General features: G+C 23.0%; 1 protein-coding gene across 2 annotated transcripts in view; it reads left to right on the forward strand.

The window, feature by feature from the left end:
* Window positions 1–27445, forward strand: part of LOC129617947 (putative uncharacterized protein DDB_G0282133) — a 181016-nt gene that overhangs the window by 75518 nt on the left and 78053 nt on the right. For both annotated transcript variants that reach the window (XM_055532935.1, XM_055532940.1), the window contains exons 2-3: window positions 18774–18885; window positions 24913–25237. In XM_055532935.1, the coding sequence (XP_055388910.1) occupies window positions 25159–25237 (79 nt within the window). In that variant the 5' untranslated portion in view covers window positions 18774–18885; window positions 24913–25158. The remainder of the gene's footprint in view (window positions 1–18773; window positions 18886–24912; window positions 25238–27445) is intronic.

The following is a 27445-nucleotide window of genomic DNA, read 5'->3' on the forward strand; positions in this document are numbered from 1 at the left end:
AAAATGTTAACCAATTCTACAATCTTGTAACTATACACGAATCTATGGAAATGAGTTTAATATAATAACAAATTTTTGTTTCAAAAAAACCTAAAAATAAAATTTTTTGTATAAAAAATTTTTGCAAGATTAACGCAACCAACATTAATAATTCATAATATTCCGCATATTCAAAAAAAAAAAATTAATAATACAAATGAATTTTTTATTTAAAATAACAACAATTCTGTTGAGATGAATGAAAATTTATTTTTCGTAACAATAATAATAGAATAAGAATTTCTAAAAAAATTTTCAAGGTTTATTATCTAGGTTCTTGTATACATACATATTTTTTAATGGAAAATTTCAAAAAATAATTAATCTAATGTGTTCAGCCTAAAATTTATACTACATAATATTTTTCTAATTTTAGGTATACGCAGACCTATTTTTAGATTCTAGTTTAGTGTTAAAATTGTTTTAATTAAAAAAGTGTTTTATGGAATTTTATGAAAAAAATTCAGGTTTTTATACTTAAAATAAAAATTTTTATTTTATAGACTTATAGAGGGATTACTAATGCGTTTGTTTTTGTAATATTGGATACGGGTAGCTATTTGAATTTGGTTATATATAGTATTACATAACACAACTAAGTCAGTCAATATTCAAATAAATTTTTAACAGAAATTTTCTTGTTATTTTTTCAATCATAATCGAATGCTGTTAAAATTTTCAAGTGATTTTATGAAATAAATGTAAATTCAAAGCTGTAAACGTTGAATATTTTTAGCTGAGCAAAGCTATAGCTGAGATAATCGAAATATATATAAAAGATATACTAGATAAATTTGTTAAAAACAGAATAGGTATTTAGGTACTACTAAAATATTGAAGGTATAGACATACAACGACCTGATTGCGAGGTGAATGAATAAACAAGAATGTCGACCAACTCTAATTAGTAAATCGATTCGACTAATCACAATTCATCAGTCAAGGGTGTGATTCTTAAGTTTAGTTGAAAATTTATTCCTTATTATACCAAATTTTTATTGATATATTGAAATTTTCTCACAAATAATTTTCTGTCATTTTTGTTAATGGATTTTCAGAGAAAACAAGTAATTACTCACACACAATTTCTTGTAAATAATTCAAAGAAGAGAAGACACTGTTTTGACTTTCTTCAAAGTTCTAACCTTCATATGAAACCAGAAATTAGAAATATAGTAAATATTTCTTAAAAAAATTAAAAAATTTTCAAACTTATCTTTAAGTCAAGAGTTAACAAATCTCTCTTTCGGTACAATTTTCAAGTTCTCCACAAAAAATGAGTAACTTAAGATAAATTTTTCCAAAAAAAAACTCTACACAGCTATTATTTTACAAAGAGCATTAGCATAGCTATAATAAAATTTGAATATTTTTAAAAGTCAAATAATATAAAAGCAATAATTGATAAAATTATATTAAATATAAGCACGTGAAACCCCAAACATACATATATCATTAAAATTTTATTATTACAAATTAGGAATCTTAATCAAGAATCTAATTTTATTAGAAAACTTTTTTATAGAAAACTTTCTCATACATAAATATGTATGTATTTTTCTCACTTAATTCAATTTTTTTTTATAACATGACTAACTGGTAATGGAGTTGTTTATTAAGGATGTTATACAAATAGTCACGATCAAAATTTTGGACAAATTCACGTATTGATTAAAACTTTTTAATTTTTCCCTTAAATAAATTATATATACTACTTATATATAGAGATACCTACAAAATATATATATATATATGTATCGTGTATTATTTTCAAATTTAATTAAAAACACATTAAGAATTCCAAACTTTTTCTATAAGAGAGTGAAGAACACAAAATTAAATTGAAAGTAAATTTTTTAACAAAAACAAATAAGCAAAGCAAAAAGAGTGAAAGAGAATGGAAAGCAAAATTTATCTCTTCTTTGATTCCATATTGTCAAAATGACTGTACAATATGGAATCAGCACTAAAAGACAAATAAGTTTTAAGTAAATTTATTTTCCCGCAAAATATTACTGTTATTTAATAGCTTTTTATTTTCATTAAGTTTGTGTTCAAGAAATTCAATTTTTTTTTTTCAAAAATCCTTGTACAACATTTTAAAAATTCCTAATTTTTTCGATTTATGCAAAAATTCCTAAATAGTTACAATTTGGTTTTATAGATGACTTTTTTTCTTTCCCAAGTAACAATTTTTTTTTTGTCTATTATAGTTAGCTTTATTGGACTATGTAATAATTTCTTCAATTGATCTTTGTATTTATAGCTCTGTAGAAAAAAATTAAAATTTAGATCTTATATTCCGTGAGTAGAGCTAAGTGGAGTTTTTTGAGAACAGTTTAAAAAATAAATATCTTAATAAATGTTAAGTAAAGCTAAGCGGCGGCCTGTATAGAACAGTTTAAGAAAAAATATAATAAATATTTATAGTAGGAAACTGAGTGGCGCCTATAGAGTTTAAGAAGAAAATATAATACATATTATAGAGCTAAATGATGTCTTACAGAAAAGTTTTAGAAAACAATGCTCGCCATGGAACTATTAACCAGTGTCTATTAGTGTTTCGAAATAGAATTGCACAATCGTTATGTAAATTATACCTTGTTAACAAAATAATGTGGTGGAAGTCCAATAATGTGGTGTTAACAAAATAATGTGGTGTAATGTGGTGGAATCGACCATCTTTATATCATTATATCGACCAGTTAATTCGATATTAAAAAACATATGGAGAAAAATTGTTACTTGGGTTATTATGGACGAAATTAATTTGAAATATATAAAAAAATTAAAAACTCGTAGCTATCCTTTTAAGAATAATGTATAAAAGTTTTTACGACATTAACGAATGTTATTACCCAACATTTACGGTAATAAATTCTTTACTTTTGTTTTTAATTTCTTTTTGGTTTGGAACGTAAACCATTAAAATTATTTCCAATTTTTACAAACTATTTTCATGTCCTTATACCTTAGATTATCGCAGCTATTTCGCATCCTTATTATCATTTTATACACAGATTGTCATAAAAATTTTTTTTGGAAAATCTTGTTTATGACTTGAAAAATATTTTTTGCATTCTTTTATTTTTCGTTTTGATATAGTTTTTCTTTATTTTTACAATTAAATTGTTAATTATAATGCATAAAAATGTTATTCCAGTTTAAAAAAAAAAAGAAAAATTTTATTTTTATTTTAAATTTTATAAAGTCATTATGATATACTCCAAGGACTCTTTATGACATTAAAATTAAAATACAATAAAATATACGCAGATACCGAAAAAAAGCAAAAAAAAAAAAAAATTGAAAAGAAGCGCAAAAAAAATTCTTCTTTGTGTAATTTTTAAAATAAAAAAAAAATATTTTTATTTCAAAAAATTTTGATAATATTAAAAATGAAAAGAAAACCTTATTATCCTGACATTTCTCTTAAAATAAGAACATAAAACTAAAACCTTAAATAATATAAAGTTTCAATAAAACCGAAAACATAAAATTAAATTTTATTTCTTGTATAAAAAGAACTCAATTGGGGAATTCATCAGTAAAAATATCACTTAAAAAATATATTTTTTTTGAAAGAATAAGTAATAAAAGAAAAAAAAATCAAAAAAATATTTTTATAATACATACATAAAATTTGTATAAAATCAGTATAGGCATTAATGTATTGGATAGTATATATCTGACAACTCTGAGACTACCATCGTACTATAAAACAAGATCATGTCAATTTATTATTCAATAATAAATTCAATTTAGAATTTTGTTCAAATTATGGAAATATTAAATTATTTATCAAGGCAATTAAATCGAAATATCATGAAATAAAAACTGCCGCCCGTTCGTGGGTACAATTACGGATATTTGTGATATAAGTACAAAAAACCTGCCGCCCAATAGTGGGTACAAATACGGACATCTGTGATATAAATATTGGACAAAAAACTGCCGTCCGAATTCGATTATTTCTAAGGGCATTTGAGATATAAAAATAATAAAAAATTGCTGCCCGATGGTGGGAACTATCAAGGACATCTGTTAAATAAATATAAAATAAAAAAAAACTGCCGTCCAATGTCGGTTACTTCTAAGGACATCTGCGATATAAAAATAATAATAAACTGTTGGCCGATGGTGGATACTCTTAAAAGCATCTATGATAAAAGTATTAAAAAATAAACTGCCACTCGATGGGGGTACGAATTCGGACATTGTGATATAAAAATAAAGAAAAACTGCTGTCCGATTTTTAGTAATTCTGTGATATAAGTATAAAAACGCAATACTGCTGCCCGATGGCGGATAGTTCTTAAGACATTTGCAATATAAATGGTCATAAAATGACAAAACCATTCTTAATGGCTATTAATTAATATTTTCAAATTTATTTAAGATCTTTCTCTCAAAATATTACTCTCTTAAGTCCTTTCCGTTCAAAATATTCAATTCGGGTGGCCGAATTTATTGATTTTTTCATTTAATGTCACACTTTTCGCTCAATATTTAAGATGTTCGCCCTAAATAAATTACGAAATATGTATTATTGCTTTCTGCCATAATAAGATTCTTGTCAGCATTACTATTCGAAATGTATCATGAAATTCACTATCAAAATTTGTTTTCATAAAAAATACCAATTAGGATCCAAAAATAAAAATAACTTGAAAATTTCTTCGTAGAAAAATTTTATTTTTAATTCAGATTATTATGTAAGAGTACATAAAATTTCAAAAAAAATTTTTTAGATGACATTTAATATGACTTGGATGACAGTTCCGACATTTAAAAGTTACCATTAAAATGAAAAACTTATTACAAAAAAAAAAAAAAAAAATTTTTTGACTTGTACTCGAACAATTATTTTTTTATTATATTTTTTTTATTATATAGCAGGAATAAAACAGGACTATACATAACATATATACTTATATAACATGTAAATAATAAATTTCTTGGAAAAAGTGCTATTAAAACAATTAATGGCTGGAAGTAATTAAAAAATAACATAAAAAAATTATTTACAAGTATACGCTAAAGAGTGAAAGAAAAGAAGAAAACTTTTCCCATATTCATCAAATGGCCGAATTTTTTTTATAGGAATGAAATTTCACTATGTTTCATTTGGATGAAATTGTACAATATATACAGATTGCGTGCCAATTCTTGAAAATTGTTTTCTTAAAGTTTTAAGAAATTGTCATACTTAATTTTACCTTTGAAATTAAGTACATTCAAATAAATTTTATTCCCAAAGTTTATAGGACATGAACTGGAATACTTTATTTAATCATCTTGTGAAGGTCATATTATTATTAACAATGTTGGTTTTATCATTGGGTGTATGCTGTTCTGTTTTATGTATATGGAGTACGCATGATATAAAATTATAGAAAATCTTATGTACTTGTTACGTTTTTAAAAATGCACGCATATAAGATTTCATACAAACTTTTTGTATGATATTAATAATTTTTGCAAATAGGGGAAGTTGCCCGGATTGGTCTAATTTGTTATTGTAATAATGAAATTAGGGTAATAAAGCGCTACTACATTCGTAAACAATAATTTTCAGCAGAGGTCTCTTAAGATCAGCATATTAAGAGCGGATTTTCAAACGTTTACATGAAAAGTCAAGTTAACAAGGTAACAGATGCAACCATTTTCTGAATTTAAGAACTGAGTCAAAACATGATCTTCAAATTAATTTTATAATCGAATTTTTCAGCTTTTCATTTAATTGATTAATTTAAAATTTAAATTTACAAGAATTTTAATTTTGTAAAATTTCATCTCCATTTCCTTTTCTTTCATCTCCCTTTATCATACACATATAATATTAAAAATATTCTTAAAACGAAAATGAATGCTTCTAAATATTTGTCCTAAATACTCCATATAAACAATTCTTAGAAAATTCTTATTTTGTACCCATTTATAGGGATAGTAATTTTCAAAAATTTATTTTTATCCTTTTTGTTTTTTTTTTTTTTTTTTTCCTTTAAGACACAAATTTATTGAATTGAATCTAATTTTCTAATTGCCACTATTAATCAGAATGAATTTTCCATGACCCTATTTCTCATTTAATGAATTTTAGTGCATAATATTTTTTAAGTTATGTATAGTGTGTAAGAACTATAAATATTGTGTATTTTAAATATATTTTACCGTATATATACCATATTAATGAAATATCCTTATAAATAATAATAATAAGAAAAAATAAAAAAGATGAGAAAAAGTAAAAACTTGATTGAATAATAAAAGTTTGATTACTTTCGAAAATCATTTTCTTTCTTAAATTTTTTTTTTTTTCAAAAGCAATTTTCAAGGATACAATTTTACTTTAATATACATTGTCCTTTTTTTTTTTTAACTTCAATTCATGTATATGTACACAATTTTATTTTGTTGTAGTTTTGTTCTTTTGTATTGTTAAATCGTAAAAAATAACCCTTACTTATTTTTTTTTTTATATTTTTTCTCTATCTTTTCTCTCGCTCTCTCTGTCTCTATTTTTAGAAAATAAATACAATCATATGTGATATGTGAGAAGTGCAGAGATATTGTTGTCGTAGTGTTACTTAATATATATGTATTTTAATAAGGATATGTGGGAAATTTTGTTACTAATAAAAGAGAAGATTCCAAGTTATGCTACTCTATGTGTATAACAAGTGTAGATATATAGGCAAATATATGTAACGAGTTCTAACAACTTGATTGATTTGTCTAATTTTGAATTGTTGCAAAAAATCAAAAGAAAAAAAAAGGATTCTTTTTATTCTTTTGAAAATAAAAAAGAAAATAAAATAAAATTCTCTTCATAAATCCTTAAAATTTTCATTCAGGATTGCTTTTTTTTCTTCTTCTCATCTCCGTCTTCCTTTTCCATCCTCCTTTCTCTCTCTCTCTTCATTTCATTCATGTATAAAACTTAAATTTTTTCTTCTCGAATTTTCAATGTGTGTATTTCTTTTTTTCAGAGTTTACGCTTCAATTATTCAATTAATTAATCTAAAATTTGAGAAACGCTTTATTCGAGATATCAAACGTTTACATTTCACATATTTTTTTTATAAAAATTTTGATTTTCAAAATTTTTTTTCACTTAAATGCAATTTGTTTTTACACACATACTCGAGAATACATAAATGTTTAAGTAAGTCATTTTATTCATGATAATGAACAAGTTCACGAACATACAAATAAATTATAAAATTTTTTAAGAAAAAAAAATGTAAAGCTCAACATTATATGAATAAAACATTGTATCATATTATATTTTTTGTATACTAGAGACCTAAAGAACAGGTAACATTCTGTGATGGTGTCGAGCATACATAAATTTCTTTTTAAATAAAATTTTAATCAACTCATTTTAATTTAAAAAAAAAAAAAATTATTTATTGTGTGTATAAAGTGATTTTATATGCCAAATTATTTTCTTAAATTAATTCATTATTAACCCTTTAATGTACTAGACCTACTTCGGGCTGGCCTATTCTCACTACCAATAGACTTTTTAAAGTTTAAAATGTATGAGAAATTTGTGCCAATAAAAATAGGCTTTACTCCTTTAGTAGTCTAAACTAAAATTATGAATAAAAATAAGAAATGTGAGTGAAATATGCTAAAACAACTAGATGATTTATTAACAATAAATAAATGATTAAATGATTTATATACAACTAAAATGATTTATTATGGTAATAATACTAAATTTTTAAATTTCACTCAATAAAATTTACTCAAATTCTTACTTGAAAATTATATAATTATGGATGAATATAAGCACTTTATATTAAATAGTTTCAATGATATAAGTGTGTCACAAGACAATCTTATAAGAATTTAACATGATCACTTAAAAATATTATTTAAATTTTGAGTGAAATTTTGAAATACACTCATAAAGCACTGATTTGAAGTGTAATTGAGAATTTTTTCAAATATTGTACCCGCATTGGATTAAATAATCTAATTAATTGATAATTTTGAGTGAATGAAACAATATAACGCAACTCAAATACCAGATATTAACCCTTTCTTTTTAAAAATATTCATTCGATTTAAAAAGTTTTGTCATAAATGTCCAATATTTAAGCATAATTTTATTAAATTTACGATAATTGCAATTACTGTTCCCACATACCGTAGAAAATTATTGTTCGGCCACATTAAATTTTAAAAGAATTAAATTTCAAAATACTCGATGTTAACAACAAAAGAATTTTAAATTTTAAAGAATTTCACATCCCCAATAATGAAAGGCTTAAATTGCCTTTATATAGTAGATGTAGTAGGTATTTCAATAAATTTGTACATAATTTACAATCCAACTCGTTTTCAATGTAAAGATTTTTCCAAATATTTTACAACACAGATTTAAATTGTTTAAGATATTTTAAGATAGCCTCCCCCCTCCGCCGTCCACCTTACCTCTCGCTCCCTTTATAAATTTTCTATTCTTATTTATGTCAAAAAAGAACAAAAATTGCAAAGAAATAAATTTTGTTTTTACTTCAGTACTTTGGGTTCTTAAAAATAAATAATAAATGTACATACGAGACACATTATTTAGGATCCCAAAACGATTACTTTAACACAATGTTATACATCATATTCACATATTTATATACTTAGTATAGAAAAAAAAAATAACAACAAAAAATATTAAAAAAATAATGAAAAAAAAAAGGATATTATTCTAGCATCTAGCATATTCTAATAAAATCTATGATGACAAGATTTTTACTTTATCACATTTACATATAATTTAAATATATATATGTACTGGCATTACATATATGTACATATATGTGCATATTAAGTACACAAAAAAAATTGTACATGAATTTTGTTATACATTTTTCCCTTATAATGTTGTGCTAATAATCAAACACAGATGATGCTTAACAAGTATAATGTTATACACACATACACACTAATATGATAACAGAAATAGAACGATGATGGATTTCGTAAAATATCAAACACAACTTTAAGATAGCATCAAGCAATATTGTAAAATTTTGAAGTAAATTCCATATGATTTAGGAAAAAGAGCTTAAATTTTGCGAAACTTTCGTAAATTTTCAGTTTGAAGTGTTTGTTAAAAATTGAATATAACAATGTTGTTAGGCTTCTTCCCCCTATTTTCGAGAGAATTTAAGAGAGAATTTTGGAGAAAGCTATATTTACGCCGTTATAAGGCATTTCATATATCTCCGACGGGAATATAGGAGGGGTTTTTAACGGGATATTGTTTAATTAGTCAACATGCCAAAAGAATGGGCCACCTTATAAAAGTTCTCTGTAAAAACTGGTGTGACAAGGAGGAGGAGCATAATCTTTTTGAAATGGAGATCCACTTCCAATGCTCGTGTCCGACCTTAACGAACTCTGGAAAGAGATTTTTTGTGTATTGTTTCTTTTACCGGGCTACGATCTTAGTGAATATAAGTGATAACAACCATAAAAGTTTTTGGCTTGAACGACAAAGGGAAAAGAAGAGATCCCCCGGCAACATAACGAGCGGGCCTTTTGATGGGAGACCGCGTTAACACATGCTGTTCTAACTTACCTCTTTTGTAAAACTATTGATTCTGTGAAATGAATAGTCGCCAAATTCTGATGTAATCACATACTTAAGCACCTGACAGTCAACACAATTATCTCTAAAATATTATGAATGGTTTCAGAAATTTTGAAAATTTATCAAAAATAAGAATGGCATACAACACGTGCAAATGGAATATTAGATTAATTCAAAATAAAAAACAAAACACAGAAAGAACAAAAAATATAAAAAAAAATAAAATCCTGACAATAAAAAACAAGCATAAATAATAAAAAAAAAAACAAAAAGGAGAAGATAAGAAGATAAAAAAAAAATTGAAATAAACAAGAATTAGAAAAAGTTTTAAAAAAATTTTTTAAAATAATTATGTTAATTAGATTGTAAATGTCCTGTAAAACGATATAAAAAGAATATAGACAAAAAGTATATAGTGATCATTTTTAATAAAGACTTTTCATATAGACTTGAAAAAAATTATTTCTTTGATATTTTTACTACTCTAAGTAATTAACTTTTGTTATGTGCATATTTTTATATATGTCTACAATAAAAAGAAGGTAAATAATAAATTTTATACTTAACAAATTAATGGTGCGTTGAATAGCACGTGCCTTTTTAAAAACTTAAACAAGTTTAATAATTAAATTTTTTTGTACAAGGCGAAAAGTTTAAAAACACCAAAAGTTTTAAAAATTTTAAACAATATATTCAGGGAATTGCCTTTTTTCCATGTTTAAATGTTATTTTCCACAATATAAGTGGGTAGTCGTTAATATTCATTTTAAGAAATGATGTAAAAATATGATATTCTTAGAATGGTAAATAAAATATAAAAAGTAGTCAGTCTCTAATTCTGAATTTCTTCTGTTCCATTTTAGCGAACGTTATTAGAAAAACATTCAGTTGTAACTAGATTGCCATTTCTAGGAATATTTTTTAATGCCACATGGTATGTTATGTTATATATGGGACGAATTTAATCAGCACCTCGACCATACAGCTCTTTTATGCATCCACGCAGCAGATCATTAGAACTCAAGATTCTGGTTCCCAATAAATTTTAGCATGCTCACTATGCACAGCGATTCATGAGAATCCAAGGCCCCGAGAAATTTGTATCTAGAGTTGGCCAAGCCATTACACTCAAATAAGACATGAGTGGAGTCCTTTGTGCCCAGGTCGCAGAATCTACATCGCTATGTATTACAACACCACATGGTAAAAAAAGTGGCAAATTCATGATGTTTGTATTGATGCCGAAAAAATATGGTATTATCCGTCTCTTAAAGGATGGTGCAGCGGCGATAATTAGCAGAGTTTATAAACATTACCTCATTTATTATTTGACAATTCAACATCTCTAATTAATGATGATTTGGTTGATAAGAAAAGAAGATTGATTGTTAAAGTAAGCACAATGCCATTGAAATCAATACTTCAAATTGTTAAGATATGGCTAAATCGACGTAACTTAACAATACGACGTAACCAACAATTCTTTAAATGGTTTAGTTAAAGCTGTATGAGAAGAAAAGTGGAAAACTTAAATATACTCAAAATTTAAAAATTTAGCACTATAACTGTTATTATTTATATAAAAAAAATAGTGTATGTCAATATAATAATAAAAATAGGGAAGTACCTATATAAGTCGTAAATTTAATTAAAAAGATTGCATTGTCATCATATTATTGTGAATTTAATGAGAAAAAAAAACTATTAAAATAAATTAGATCCTTCTTAATGTGTCTATTGTGAATTGAATGAGCACAAAAAAAAAACAAATAATATTAAGAATGTGAATGAAATCGTTATGAAAACAATTATAAGAATAAAAATATAAAAAACTCCTTGTAATTATATATATACTTTGAGGCGTGACATGATTTTCGATTTAAGATTAATAAACCCAGTCTTATATTTATAGGAGAATTTTGTTAAGATTGCTGATTTTTATGTTGTAGATGTAAGTAAATTTGGAAATATTGAAAAAGGATATTTTTCTTTACTATTTTTATATAGTTTTGTAGTTACAATGCTAAATATTGAATATAATTTTTTATAAAGACCTGACCGCGGTGTCGTAACCCCTAAACTAGCGAAAGAATATATTCGTATATATTATATAATTTATCAATTCTATACATAATTTTTAATTACTCTTGAAATTCAATTTTAATTAAATTTTATTCAAAATTCTATCTTTAATAAAATCATTAAAATCTTTGAAACTATCAACTATAAAAGCCGTACTTAAGTGAAAATTTTTGATAAATGTCACGTGTACAATAAAATAATATAATTTTAATTAAAATAGACCTATTATTTCTAAGAATTCAAATTCAGAGTCCCTTAATTATACCAAGAAATTGAAAAACAAATTAAAAAATCGGATTATAACTCCTTTAAATATACCATAAAGAAAGGTATTTCATTAAAAGTATAGGTATAGAAAATTCAAATTTTTTTTTTTGCAGCTCAAAGAATCAAAAAATAATAAATTATAATTTAATTTTCTGAAAATGGATCCTTAAGGCTATGAATTTCATCATTGGAAATTTTATTCTATAACAAAAAAAAAAACAAGAAAAAATTAATAAATTGTTGGAAAATTAAATTTTGTTATATTTTTTTTGGTTCTTATTTTCTTTTGTTTTTATTAATTCCTCTTAATATGAATCGATCAAATTTTTCATTTGAAATTCTGGAAGAGAAAAAGTTTATTATAGAAAAATATTGAAAATATCCTTATTGTGAGTTCTATTTTAATAAAAGGGTTAATAAAAGGAAAAATGAAAAATAAATTTTAAATTTTTACCAAGTGAAAACAAAATTATTTTTGTAAGGGACTCGAAAAATTTCAAAATTTTTTTTTCATATCCTATGACCTAAACAAAAGAAAAACATAAAAATTTTCAAGAATTTTAATTAATGTTTAAATTATTTTAGGATCGTATCCATAATTTGTATACGCTTAAATTGGAATTTGTACCAAAAAAAAAAAAAAATATTCAATCTAATATAGGATGAGCACATAATCACCCAGACTCCATTGTGAATTTGCAGAATAATATTAACAAATTTCTCAGTAAATGAAGAATTTTGGAGTAAAATTGTGAAAAATGACTTTCATTCATTGGATTTCAACAAAATTTGTAAATTATTAGAACACTTACTTGCAGTAATAGGATGAATTATTAGATAAATATAGTTTTAAGCTTTAATATTATTAGTTTTGGTAGTAATTTTCATGATCATTGACAAACAAATTGCTTAACAGGATTAAAAATTCAACATGATAATAAATTTGTTTAGAAAACAATACCTTTGCCTTCGCATACAGCGTACTGTGTGCCAGGAAAAACAAATTGTTTTTATACCATGAAAATAAATTTAAACATTTTACTAAATTTACTATAAAATTTTATAGTATAATATCCATTCAACCATAAAAGGATTTTATTATTAAAAACAATATAACTAATATTTTATTAAATTGTAAGCAACCAAAATATTCCTTAAGGGCAAAGTAATTATCATAAAGATAATATAAAAATAAAAACAAAAAAAATCATTCTAGTTACCTTCCTATTCATAATTTACATGACGAAGGCTTTGTCTTTTATTTTTTGTGTACAACACACAGCACATATTATTTGCATACACAAACGTAAAGTACACATATTATACACATACAGTATAATATTGAATTTGCATTTTGCAATTCTAACAAAGATCTGCAATGGCAGCACGTTTTTATAGTTCGCTTGAAAAAGTATTCCGTTTTTGTTAGTAAAACTACAAATCGATTTTGTTTTGTTAGTCAAATCGATAACTGACAGCATAAAATTTTTTTCTTTCTTTATATTCATAATCTCAATTAGTAAATAACTTATTGTTGAGAGAGTAGAGACATATACCAAACACAAGAGTTTCTGTTGGCAACGCTGCTTTAGTAGTTCTATTTCTATATTGCAGTCTAGTTTTAAATAATAATATCTTTCACAGTTAAAACTGCAAATCCGAATTCAACCCAATTTTCTCCTCTTAGTTTTTCTCTTTTTATACTCTAGAGATATAGTTCTCACTCCGAACATAGTATGAAGTATAATTGTGTTTGAAATAGGTGACATTTAAATCTTTTGTATACATTTTATATTTATGTATTTAAAGTCGTTGGAATAGTTGGAATTGGAATGCTAGTAGCTTGACTTAAATCTTTTATTGACATTTTCAAAATTCTTTTGTTAGGACACTCTATTTTCTTTAAAAACGGATTTTGCGTCTTTAAAAACGGAAGGCACTCTTTAGCGTGAATTAGCTTGAAAAATTTTACAACAATAACATAATTAAAAATTTCTTCAAATATTTTTTCACATTCCCCCGCTATTGATTCCAAAATAAACAACGGCAATTCTTATTTATAGAATATAACTCCTCAAATTACAAAAAATTTCATAAAATTTTTTCTATTCAACAGAGAATTAGCTCAGCTAAATTTGTAAATAACCTGCTTATAACGCTGTAATTTAAATTTCTCGAACATTTTCAAATAAATTTTTTAAAAACTATATCCCTAAAGTAGACAGGTAAACTTTGAGTGTTGCTTCCAAATATTTTAATTTCATAAATTGTTTACTCATTCATAAAAAAAAAAACAAAAATATTAAAACTAGCTATAAAAGTTAAAATAAAATTTAGTTTATAGTTAATTATCATATTTAAATTCTCAAACACTTACACACTAACACACACATATTATATAATACATAGGTATTCAAAGGTACCTACCTAAATTAATATTAAAATGTCCTTAATTTAATTAGATTATTACTGTTCTTGTTGTTATTTTAACGTCATAAGTTGTAAAAATTAAAAATTAAAGAAAACAAAAAATTTTATGTAGAAAATTAGAAAAAAAAAATTGTTGTTTTTTTTTAATTTTATATCCTTGAACATTATTAAGGATATGAAAACTGTAACATTTGGAATTAATGAAAAAAAAAAATATTTTTTTTTCTTCATTCTCCTAAAACTCTTTTTGTTTTTGAGGTTTCAGTTTTTTTTTTGTTGGTGTTTCGGTTGAAAACATAAGCTAAAAAATAAGTAAAAATATTTTTTCAGGTTTTAAAATTTTATAAAAAGTTTAAATTAGCTCTGTGAACTTTTGCCTAGAAAATAGTTAACACAAAAAACAAAACAAAAGTATAATAACAAAGTGATTGAAAGTTTAATACCCACACACATAGTTTGGAACACATTACGTTATGCCTACATGGATAATAAAATGTTGTGTTAAATTAATAATTTGTAGATTGTGTAATTGGGGTATAAGCGCACGGCGATTAAGGTATAAAGATCTATTGGACTCCACTGTTCCCACTGAGTTTAAGATATGCTTCTACTACCCTCCTTCAGCAATTTGAACAAAATCAACAAATGCCTTCAGCATAGCTACATGAAATGTTTTCTGAGTTGCCAACGAGAAGACGCTGGTAATTAATCCTACCTAATTGTTATGTATTCTTCTTAAGCTGTAACTAAAATCGACGTCATAAAAGATAACTATAGTGCTTTGTCCGTCTTGTATCTTATTCTTTGCTTGGTTCTCTACGAACAATTAATTATTCTTATGTAAAAAAATAAACTATGACTCTTACTGTAAGTCATTTTGAGCATAAGTTATCAAGAGTGGCGTGATGGTTACAAGGTCTCCAGCCCGTCAGATTCAAAAATTTTAATGAGGCTTAATGCTATCATCCGAATCACGAAGATATCTTTCCAGAACACGACTATTAGGTAAATTTAAGCAAAAAACAAAAAACCAAATACCCAAGAGGTGACGATCAATTTTTTGTTTTTAATTTCTTTCAAATTTTTTTCATTTCAATGAGGTTTTTTCTTAAGTATCCCAAGCCCAACTAATAACAGTCAATCGGGAATTTTATTTTATTTTTATCATATATATGATTTGGCATCATTAAACCTAAATCATGCCAAATGAAAAGAAAATTTAATTTTTTTTTTAATTTTAAGATCAAAAGTTTTTCTTAATTTAGAATTCTCACATTTTTTAACATTTTAGTTGAGGTTATTTGGAATAGTAACGTAAACAAGTATTTCATCAGTTTTGGTTTTTAAAAAAAAAGGGCGAAATAAAAAACTTAAATTTTGTTATTTTTTTTTTTACAAAATTAATTTGAATTGCGGCACGTGAAATTAAAGATCATTTACTGCACACGAAATATATCCAAAATTTTTTAAACATTGAACTGAAAAAAAGTATCCTTTTTTTTCAAATTTTCACTATATTGAATATGTAGGAGAGTAAGGTATTGTTTTCATAACAAACTTCAAATATTCTCGGTATATTCACATAACAAGTCTGCATTGATCTGCAGACTAAACTACATCACCGCATATAGCAACGTATATTTCTGGCCAATTGTTTTCTGTGATTTTATTGTTATACACAAGCAATTTGGCTGGCTTTAAATGAAATAATTATAAAAATATTAGTAAATATTTTAATTTCAATTAAAAATAATTAAACAATGTTTTTGGAAAATCATAAAAATTCTATGTAAAAACTAGATTCTTTAAGGATAAAATCTATATTTCCATTTTTTTTCTTACACATTCGAACGTCCATTACAACTTTCATCAATTTTGTCATTAATAATTGAGGTGGGGGTCAATTAATAGCTCCAATTATTGCAGCCAATAACTTGCACAATTAATAATCGGAGTTGACTTTATATCGACCACATCATATTCTTGTTTTACACAAATCTCTTAAGTATTTAAAAAGAAGCCATCAAAATATTTTTTATGCATGTGTGAATGAATTTATAAAACTCATTATTTATTGTTCACTGGAAAATTAATTTAAAAATTCAAACAAATAAATAATATCATTCCGATTTAATGAATTAATGAAAAATTCAGTAAATTTATTCCACGTTCCAGTTATTATCAGATTTTATAAATTAAAAATTAATGAATAATAAAAAAAAAAAAATTCTTGTGAATTGTAAGACATAAAAAATTAACAATTTACTTTGATTTAATTCAATAATATAAATGTGTTAAAATATGCACACGATTATACCCCAAACTGAATAATTGAAAGGAAGTGAACTGAATACATGATTGTCCAGAGTAATTATCAAATTTTAAAAAACCTTAAAGAGAGCTCTTTTATCTAAATGAACAGTATGGCATTGGAATCTGTCTTGTTTGCAGAACTATATGACAAATTTTAAAAATGTGCCAGCTCTATATTGTGTGTGGAATTAAATGTGCACAATTTTCATATCGTAAAATTATTAAATTTTTTTTATATCGTATATATCGTAAAAAATTTCATATCGTATTTCCAAATACCGAATTAATATTTGATGTGAATTAGAACTGGAACTTCATTAGATCGTTTATATTTGCGGGAAAAACTTATATAGTTTTCTTTAAAACTTACGGCCTATAATGAAGCCTTAAAAATTATCAAACCATTGACAAACAAGCCATTGTTGTTCATATAACTTTCACGTCATATAATAATCGCTGCCTTTCAATCCCTACTACAACACTCAAAATACCGCCTCCTACCATATTTATAGTACTTCATTCACTACCTTCTAAACATTTTTGGACAAAAAACCTCTTACAATATAAAAATCACGAAATTTTTATCAATATACTTATGGGTATTTCAAATAATCGAATTCTCAATATTGTATAACATATTATACATGACCATTGGAGAATATGTTATATAAAAGGACACGTTTTTCACATAAAATGTTTTTAACAATTTTCACATTTATAAACATTAACTTTTTTTTTTTGAAAAAAATTCTAACAATTTTCAAATATTAACTTATATGAAATCTTTTTTTTCCATATATAATAAGGTTTGTTTTTATAATTAAATTTTTTCGGACGTGCATAGTAAGTACATGATTATATTGTATATAAATAGCTGACAAAGTTTAGATTTGAGAGAAATTATAGAGAAGAATTTTGTTTGTATATTAAAGTGAATTTTGTCAATTATTATCCTTTTTGAATTTATGTGATTTGTGCTGTAGTCAGAGTAGTTATTCTGTATTTATATTGAAAATTTATTTAATTTTTAATTCATAATACATTTTGTGCCTTGGTTTTATATTTTCGATTTTTTGTCAACTTTAACTGGGAAATTTGATTAATTTTTCTATTAAAATTGTTTGTGTTATTGTTTATTAGAACATACGTTGATTAAGTAATTGTGTTTACGATTAAGAGATAAAAGAGAATGAAATTTAATTAAACAATGTGACATATTTTAATATTTTATAAATTAGAGTACACATTTTTTACTCAATTTAATATGAAAAATTTAACTCTTTCGTGTCAGTAGTTCATTTTATCTTACTGTCATCTTGGAATAAAAAAAAAATATTTCCTGTGCGGTTCATGCTAAAATTGTGTTTGAAAACAATAATAATCGTAGAATTTTTTTTTCAATTTTATTGCGATTAGTACTTAACTACTAAGTGATATATTCAAATATCAATTAAATAATTCACATTTAACAATTTAACCATTCAAACAATGAACATTTAAGTTTCTGTGCCTAAACATTAATTTGACCAGTTTATGTATTGTTAGAACATTTTTGTCATTTTAATTATATATCAACTTAAAATAGTCCAAATGCAGAACAATTCACTTAAAATAATTGTTTTAAACAGATAATAGAAATTTTCGAACAGCCCAATTTTGTACCAAATCAACTTAACTAAATTTTTAGAAATTTTACGATAATAATGCGAAATATAATAAATTTTATTAGAGTACTCTTAATAAATTGTCACTAGTTGCTCATTTCTTATTGAAAACTCACCTATTTATTTTAAAGGTGAGTGTGATTTATTTTATAGGGGACTTTTGCAACTCACCAAAATATTTTATTTCTTATTAAATTCTAGCAATTGAAATGCACAGATTTTCTGTGAAAAATGCAAATTTGAGTAAATAAATTAAAAAATAAAGACAAAAAAATTATTAAAATTTATTTTTGAATAATATTAAAAAAATTAATTAAATTTTAAATAATATTTTTTATGATTAATATTTTTTTTCTCTCATTTTCTCTTTTTAGATGTATAACGTAATGAAAATGTTAAGGAAATATTAGCAACAACAGGAATGTTAATGTTAAGGAAAAATATTAACAGTGAACTTGTGACAATCAAAATTTATAAAAATTTAAAGTAAATTTAAAGTAAATTTTAACTTGCATGAAAATTAATAAAATAGTAGCAAAAAAAATTTTAGAATTTTTCAAAATGGACAATTAAAAATTATATTAGAAATTAATTTTATAAAACAAAAACCACAAACAAAACATAATTAATTGAAATTTTTATTAAAAGGATTATAAATATATTTTTTTGTAGTTAAATGAAAATTTATGAAAATTGAATTTTTTTTTTATTATTATTTTCGGTTTTAAATCATTCAATCATGTTAGTGTCAGAGAGTAAAATGTAAAGAAAAGGATTCACATGAAAATTTATTTATATATGAATTTCTGTACATGAAATTATAATTATATAAACTATGCTAATGTATGTACTCGTATGTATGCACACATGCATGAGTATAAGCTAGAGTATATAACCATTGTTTTTAAAAAATTATTTTTGTTTTTTTTCCAATTAAAATTTAATGAAATTTTTTTTTAATAATAACTTAATGAAAATTGGTGATTTTTCATTATAATTTTTGAATTAAATGTCAAATATGAATAAGTTTATTTAAGAAAAAAGAAAAAAACAAAATTATAATAATAATGAATAAAATTTCATTTTTTCCGAATTCATATTGTTTTATAAAAATAAATTTAATCAAAATATTTGTATAATTTATGCACATATTCGAAGTTTAAAATTTGTAAATTAAATTTTAAAAATGATTCTGAATTTACAATTATTATAGATTTAAGATATTTTGATTTACATAATAATTTTTAAGAATTGAGAGTTTAATTTTAATTTTTATGACGTTCTTATATTAAAATAAATTTTAATTTTTGATTAATTTGAAAAATTGTTCCAAAAAGTTGTTAAAAATTTTGATTTTGCACTTGAATATTTCGTTAATAAAAAAAAAAATTATTAAAGGAGAATTTCATGAGCATTTATTTTACCCGTCATATTTTCCGGATTATAATTGGAAATGTAAAAATTGAATATTTTTCACAAAAACAGTTTTAAATAGCTCACATAAGCTCCTCAATTCGATGAAGAGTAAACAAAGAAAAATTTTCTATTAATTTTTATTATTTTGGATACCCTTACTATCATTCTATAACGAGAATACTATCGATTCTTGAAAAACATTCTATATTCATACATAACAGTTTGGTAATCAAATATTAAGTATTTAAAACTAAAAATCTTTTGATATTTTTTTTGAAATATCAAAATTTTACGCACAATTTTTCAAATCAAAAACAATATTAAAATTATAATTTTATAACAAAACTGTCATACATGTACAATAAATTAATTTATATATCCAAAACGAAAACTCTTTTCGTATAACAAATCTAATTTTTAATGATGATGGTTTCAAGAAATTTTTGATTTTATTTTAAATAATTTGATTAAAAAAAAATTGACAATTAATTTTCTGCTTTTTCTCATGAAAAATTTTCTTAATTTAATTTTTAATTTGTTCTGATTTGAACTTCCTACACTCAATTTCAAACAAAAAACTTGTACAATCAAATAAAATTTATTTTAATTATTTAAAATGTTTAAAAAAAAAAATTACTTAATTTTGGAAATAATATTTGAAACATTAAAATGATTAATTTAATTTTAAGAAATTATTTTTAATATTCTCATTCTACCACACATTCAATGCGTATAATAAATTCTCGCATATATTGTAATTGCGTTTGTATATACTCGTATTATTATGATATCACAATCAAAAGAAATTTCAAAAAGTCAAGGATTTCAAGGATTATAAAAATAACATTTTCATTTCAAATTATAAATGTGAAACCACAAAATAACAATTTTTATTTTTGATTACTTTATCCATTCTACTTGTCTAATTTTTAATGATAATTTTTAAAATGAAATTTTCAAAATTAAATTTTCGGCACTAAAAATTGTTTTCTATTAATTCTAGTTATTTTGTCATTTTTAATTTTTTTTTAAAAATAATACGCAATAAAATAAAAAAAAATCACCACAAATCAAAACAAATTAGAATTAAGAGTGCGAGTTTTAAAAATTAATTTTTTGCTATTGCATAAGTTTATTGGACTTGGTTTTTTTTTGTTTTTTAAATAACCATTAGAAAATTTGATTTTATATGTATGTTTTCTTAGAAAATGAAATTGTTAAATGACTGTAAATGAAAATAAAGATTATAAGGTTATTTAAAAATATAATAAAATTTTCGAGATGACAATAATTAAGAAACTAAAAAGTATTTTAGAGGAATGATTGTTATTAAAATATTTTGAGGTTAATTTCAAATAATATTGAAAGAAACCTATGATGAACTTGTTTTAAATCGAAAAATTTAATATATTTGACAAAACACTGTTAATAATTCATTAAGAGCGTTAATATTTTTGTAAAAATATTTAAATATAACTAGTGAAGGTCAAATATATCATGTCAGCCTACTATAAATTTTATTTCAAAATCTTTATACTATAAATCCTATTCATAATATAGAAAATTTTTGTAAATTTAATAATTATTTAGTCATTTACGTAAGGAATTAAATTTTATGTGTTATATAATATACAATATATATATTTTTACATGTGCATACATACATATTTTAAATTCATCCTCTATACTATGAAATTAAATGATGATTTAACAAATTTAAAACTATTAATATCACTTGTTTTATACAATTTATTAGAAAATTTTTTTGAGATTATTACACCCACAAAAACTAAACTAAATGTATATGTTATACGTGTTGTTGAAAAAAATATGTCGCTTGTTTGTTGCAACAATGAAATAACTCAAAATTTTAACATTTGGAAAAATCAAGAATTTTCAAGCTAAAGAAATAGTGTTTTTTCACAAGAAAGAAATATTTTAAATACTTATTTTTTCTATAAATAATTCAGGAACTATATTTTCTTTGAGTTATATCATTGTTGAAACAAATGAGCCAGTAAACATTTAAATTTCTGCATATAACAAATTATACAATAAGATAATTTAAATTTAAAACTTACAACAATATCAAATAATATTATACGCAGTGTTGTTGTTTAAAAAAAATGTCGGATTGGTGTGGTTAAATAAAATGCCTTTATTCTACTTTTTTAAATTTGAGCTTCTAAATGAGGTTCTTTTCCACATATTAATATTTTCATAAGTGTAAAATTTAATTTCAAATTTAATTTTTAAAAATTATAATTAAATTATGCCATATTTACCTATAAATTTTCAAATAATTTTAATAATTTTTAAATTTTGGGAATGAAAATTCAATTTTTCCAATTTAAAATTGTTATACTTTTCAAAACTAAAAATGAAAAATTCCAATTTTAATGTTTATTTTATTAGTATATATAAGAAATGCTTTGTCATATAACTATATTTTGTATATACCTATATAAAGCCATGACCTACACAATATTTTATATTAAATAAAAAAAAAATCATTTTACTTTTATTATACACTTTGAATTCAGCCTTAAAATCTTAAACAATGTCTAAACAATGAAGATTTACTATGGTATTGTGTGTCTCATTTTAAAAAGAATATAAAAGTCTTTATGTGTATAACTATTTTGAAGTCATATAACTGAGTGTTATAAAATAAGATGCTATTCATATACAATGCTATTCATATACAACGCTATTAGAGAAAATGTACATAAATCAGAAGAAGGGAGCGAGGTGGAAGAATAATAATAATTTTTCTTTTGCAATATAAATCTACAGTTTTCTTGTTTTTTTTCTATTACCTACAAGTTTTAATGGATCAAAATATTATTTTTCCATTAAAAGGAAAATTTTTTCCATTTTTATTTTGTGTTTTTCTTTTTTTTTTTGCCTCTATACAATCTTAACTCTAAAATAACTTTCGTTTTAGCTTTTTGTATATGTTTAACATTGTCGTAATTTTATTAAATAAATATTATATACATTTTATATAGGTATATATAGATAGGTATATATAACATACATTTTAAGGAAAATTTGTAACCGAAAACCAAAACCGTCTAAATCAAATTTTATATTTTTCAGTTTTATTGTATATTTAAGTTTCCTATGACTTAGGCTATATTCTGTAGAAATTTTATTAATATATCTTAATTAAATATAAAGTTACAACGAAAATAATATGTAAATTTCGAATTTTTTTAACTCAATTTCCAAAATTAATATTGTTATAAGTTTTAGTTTGCAATTTCTTACAAAATAATTTTAATTTAAATTTCTTCTCAGCACTTTACAGGTATTTTAATTCATAATACCGTTTAATTAGTTAAATTAGTTAAATTAAGAACAAAATTGAGTAAATATTATAATTAAATTCTCCATATTAAATTCTATATAATCCATGGCACAATTTTATTCAATTCAAATAAATCCGGATTTGGAATTCGGTTTTTTTTTTATAGTTTCGCTTCCGAATTCTTAGAAATTAACAAAATGTTAACAAAATCAGGTAACCGACTCAAAACTAATTATAGAAACGAAATTTTTGAATAAAAACCATAATGCTCAATTTGCTATATTTTTGATTTTGGCTTGTTTGCTCTTCATAATCTTCTAAAATATCTTTAATTTTTTTGAGTTTAATTAATTTTAAAACTATCCAATTTGATTTAAAGACATTTGTCCTCTTGCTACAGATGTTTTACATTAAATATTGTATATATATATATATAACCGAATTTTATACATAATTTACCACGCATTTAAGGTAAATTTCACAAAAAAGAAAAAAAAAACACAATAAAGTATAACAATGTTAACAAAAATTCCCTTTCATTTATTTCTCTCCTACATGTATACAAAATATAAAAAGAAAATTAAAAAAAAACTATGAGATAATCCTTATTGCAAGATAAATTTTTTGTACAACAATAATTTTTTTTTTTGAAAGAACATAAAATATTGTATAAAAGTAATAAAAAAGCCAGAATGTAAAATATAATTATTTATTATGAAAAATTACATTTTACTCAAAAAAAAAAAAACAAAAATTAAATAAACAAGAAAAAAATATTAAAAAATATTTTTGTTACATTAGTAAAAAAAATACAATAGAGCTGGAACTGAAATAAGTACGTTAGAAGTTATGACATTATTTCAAGATTTTTATATAGAATAAAGAAATAAGAAAAAAGTGCAGCATTGCATACCCATAAAGAATATGTTAATTTCATCCGGTTTCCGTTTGCTACCGCACATAAAAAAAAAACTGCAGAAATTTAAAATTACAAAAATTTATTTCTTTTCTCTTTTCATCTTGTAATAATATGCTGCACGTAAATTAATGGTTGCAACATCAAAAAGACATTAAAAAAATTTTTGTTTTCTTCTTTATTTTATTTTTATTATTTTGAAAAATTTCAATTTCCATAATGAATATAAAAATGAAAATTATATTAGTAATAAAAAATGTTTTATATTAAATTTTAGTTAATTTTTATACAATGTAATTAAACAGTTGTGTAGCAGTTTGGAAATATAAATTGAATAATAATTTTTGGAATTATCTAGCTCATTAACGCATTTTGAGCGTTTATACTGTATACATACAGTAGAGCCCAAATTTCGGAAACAATTTAACTGAATTTAATAATATTTTCAATTTTATCTCTTCTCATCAACCCATTTTGAGCGGTTATACTGCATACATACAGTACAGTCTAAATCTCGGAAACGATTTGACTGAATTTTAGTAATTTATCAAGAAAATATGAATTTTTTATTAAGAAATTTTATATTATTTTATATTTATAACAAGAACTGAAAAAATTATTAAATTTCAAGAATAAAAACTAATACTGGTGCTTTTAATGGGTTAACATTATTATTTTAATAATTTTTTTTTTTCACAATAATAACAATTTAACTATATAAGATCCTGACTTTTGCTATATTTTTAAATATTATTTTAATATTTTAGTAAAATATAACGAAATTATTAATATTTCAATTAAATTACAAAAAATTTTAATAATTTAAATAAATTAATGAATAATTTTATATAATTTTATTATATTTCAGATTATAAATAACTTTCGAATAAGAATTAAAAAAAAAAAAAGGAATTGAAATAAAATAATAAAAACAGTGAAAATTAATTTTAATTGCAATTAAATGATTTAAACAGAGAAAAATATTTAATAAACAAAATATTAAAAAGAAAATTAATTTGAAAAGAAAACAACAACAACAACAACAAGAAAATATTTATACAAAATAAAGGTAGTTTTGAGAGGTGTTTTTAATAAAAAATTCTGTTTTATCTAAATGTACAAGGATAAAAGTTCCGTGAACGAAAGCTGTTCCTCAACATCTTCAGATAATTCAACGAAAACGGTGCTTATTAGTAAGTATTTTTCAAATTTAATTAATTATATAATATTTTTAAAATTTTGTAAATTAAAATCTTACATTTTAAACAAATATTTTGGAACAGAAATTTTCAAATTATTTAATCAGATATTAAATTGCAACAAAATTTCTACTATATATATTTTTGTAATCAAATTGAAAATTAAAGTAATGGTGGTCATTAAATTGAATTTAAAATTTTGTTAATAATTATATATAAATATTTCCTGAATTTCTTAACAATTCTTCTTGTAAGTGTTTCCTGACTCTGGCGATATATTTTTGATTTTCATATTTCCTTTGAGGCTGAAAATATTTTTATAGTAATTATATTGTAAAAAATTTAATATTGAAATTTTAAAGAAAATACGCATAAATTAATTTCACTTTTAAGAAGAAATTCTTGTAAAATTTTATAGCATAAAAAAATCATTATTATAATGGCATCCAAAAAAAAAAAACAAAATTCTCAATAAGTTTTCCCCGGAGACAATAATTTTTTGCTTTTATTTTTCATTAATTTTTAATATCTTTTCAACGGAAATAAAACACGCAATAAACTTCTTTCTCTTTTCTCTCTTTCTCTCTTTTCCTGTCTTTTCAATTTTACTCTTTTATCTCTCAAAATTTTTAATTTTTAAAATGTATTTGCTCTGTCTACTTTTCAATACCTAAACATTTTAAAGTTCTTCATTTAATGCCGGGATCAAACTTCATTCCAATTATTGTTTAAAATAAAAAAATAAATAAAAAAAAAATAATTTCCTTAAAACTTTTTTGGCTCTTAAATCCTTTTTTTTCCTCAAACAACAACAAAAGATTTTAAATATTCTAAATAAAAAAAAAAATATTTTTTTTTGTCAATTTAGTTGATATTTTTTATCTTAACCTTTCAAAAATAAAGAGACGCAAAAACAAAATCACACTTACACTCAAACTCACACTCTAAAAAAAATTTCATCAACAAGTTGCACTATAAAAATTCTAATTTCAAAATTAACTCTCTCTATTACACATACCTTTATTTCTCTTTTCTTTATATACCATTATAATTTCCATAAGGATTCCAGGATCATCATTTTAATCCTATGACATTTTAAATCTTATATTTCTTTAGAATTTAATTATCATTTATATAAAATGAAACCATTTCCCTGTAAAGATGAAAAAGGTATAAAATTAAAACCGAAATTTTTAATTGTTTTAATACCTGCAAAAAAAAAAGTAAAAAAAAAAATTATTCTGATGGTGTTGGGAAATTAGGAAAAAAAAATTTTTTTTTAAATTAAAAATTGGTTTAAAATTTTAAAAGTTCTGTTATATGCATAGTTTCTATAAACTTCTATATGAATATGTATAGAGTATTCTTTTAAACCCCTATAATAACTATGATGGTAAAATAACTAAGAGATTTTAGCAACAGAGTGAGTTACAAAAAAATAACATATATTATGTTCCACATATTAAATTTTCCCGATTTTTTTGCATTTTATAAAGTGTGGGAGGTTTATCCGGTTTGTACTGATTGTAAAATTTTTGTATAGTGAGTTCTGTTGCTGGAACAATGTGAACAGTTTATAAAATTGAGTTTAATGATACATAAAATGAAAGCAATGTAAAGCAATAAAATGAATGCATTGCATTGTAATTTTGCATTTATTTTAATGAGCTCATTTAATTCTCACATGAACTACTTGTGTCATCAATATAAGAGAGATTGGCATTGAGATATTATTTACTATTCCTATTGAAACTTGTTATTACTATTGATATACTTGCTTTGCTTTGATTCTTTAAAACTGTTCCAGTAGTCGGGTTAATTCATTATTTAAATTTCGTTAGAGCACAAATTGTATTAACGAATAAGTCAAGCTAGCATCAAGTCCGTATTCTGGAAAACGCCATTATTTAGTATGGGAACCGCATTGCACATTTTGATTATAAGTAATTTTTTAATATACCATATATATAAAAAACCTTCGTTCAACTTTCTGTATTCGGAAAACTGTTCTACGAATTTTGTAATTTTCAACTCTTTTCTTGTACAATACATTCACATATCAGGATTAAAGTGAGAACAAACAAAAATAAATAGATTTTTACAGTTTTATAAATACAAAAGATGAAAATTTTAATTTTATTATTTTCTTACTCTTTCTCACTTATTCTTCTTTCACAAAAACAAAATTTTTTTTTTTGTTTA

The sequence above is a fragment of the Condylostylus longicornis genome, unplaced genomic scaffold (genome assembly GCF_029603195.1).
Source record: "Condylostylus longicornis isolate FDR11 unplaced genomic scaffold, ASM2960319v2 ptg000006l, whole genome shotgun sequence".
In the NCBI taxonomy this organism is placed as follows: Eukaryota; Metazoa; Arthropoda; class Insecta; order Diptera; family Dolichopodidae; genus Condylostylus; species Condylostylus longicornis.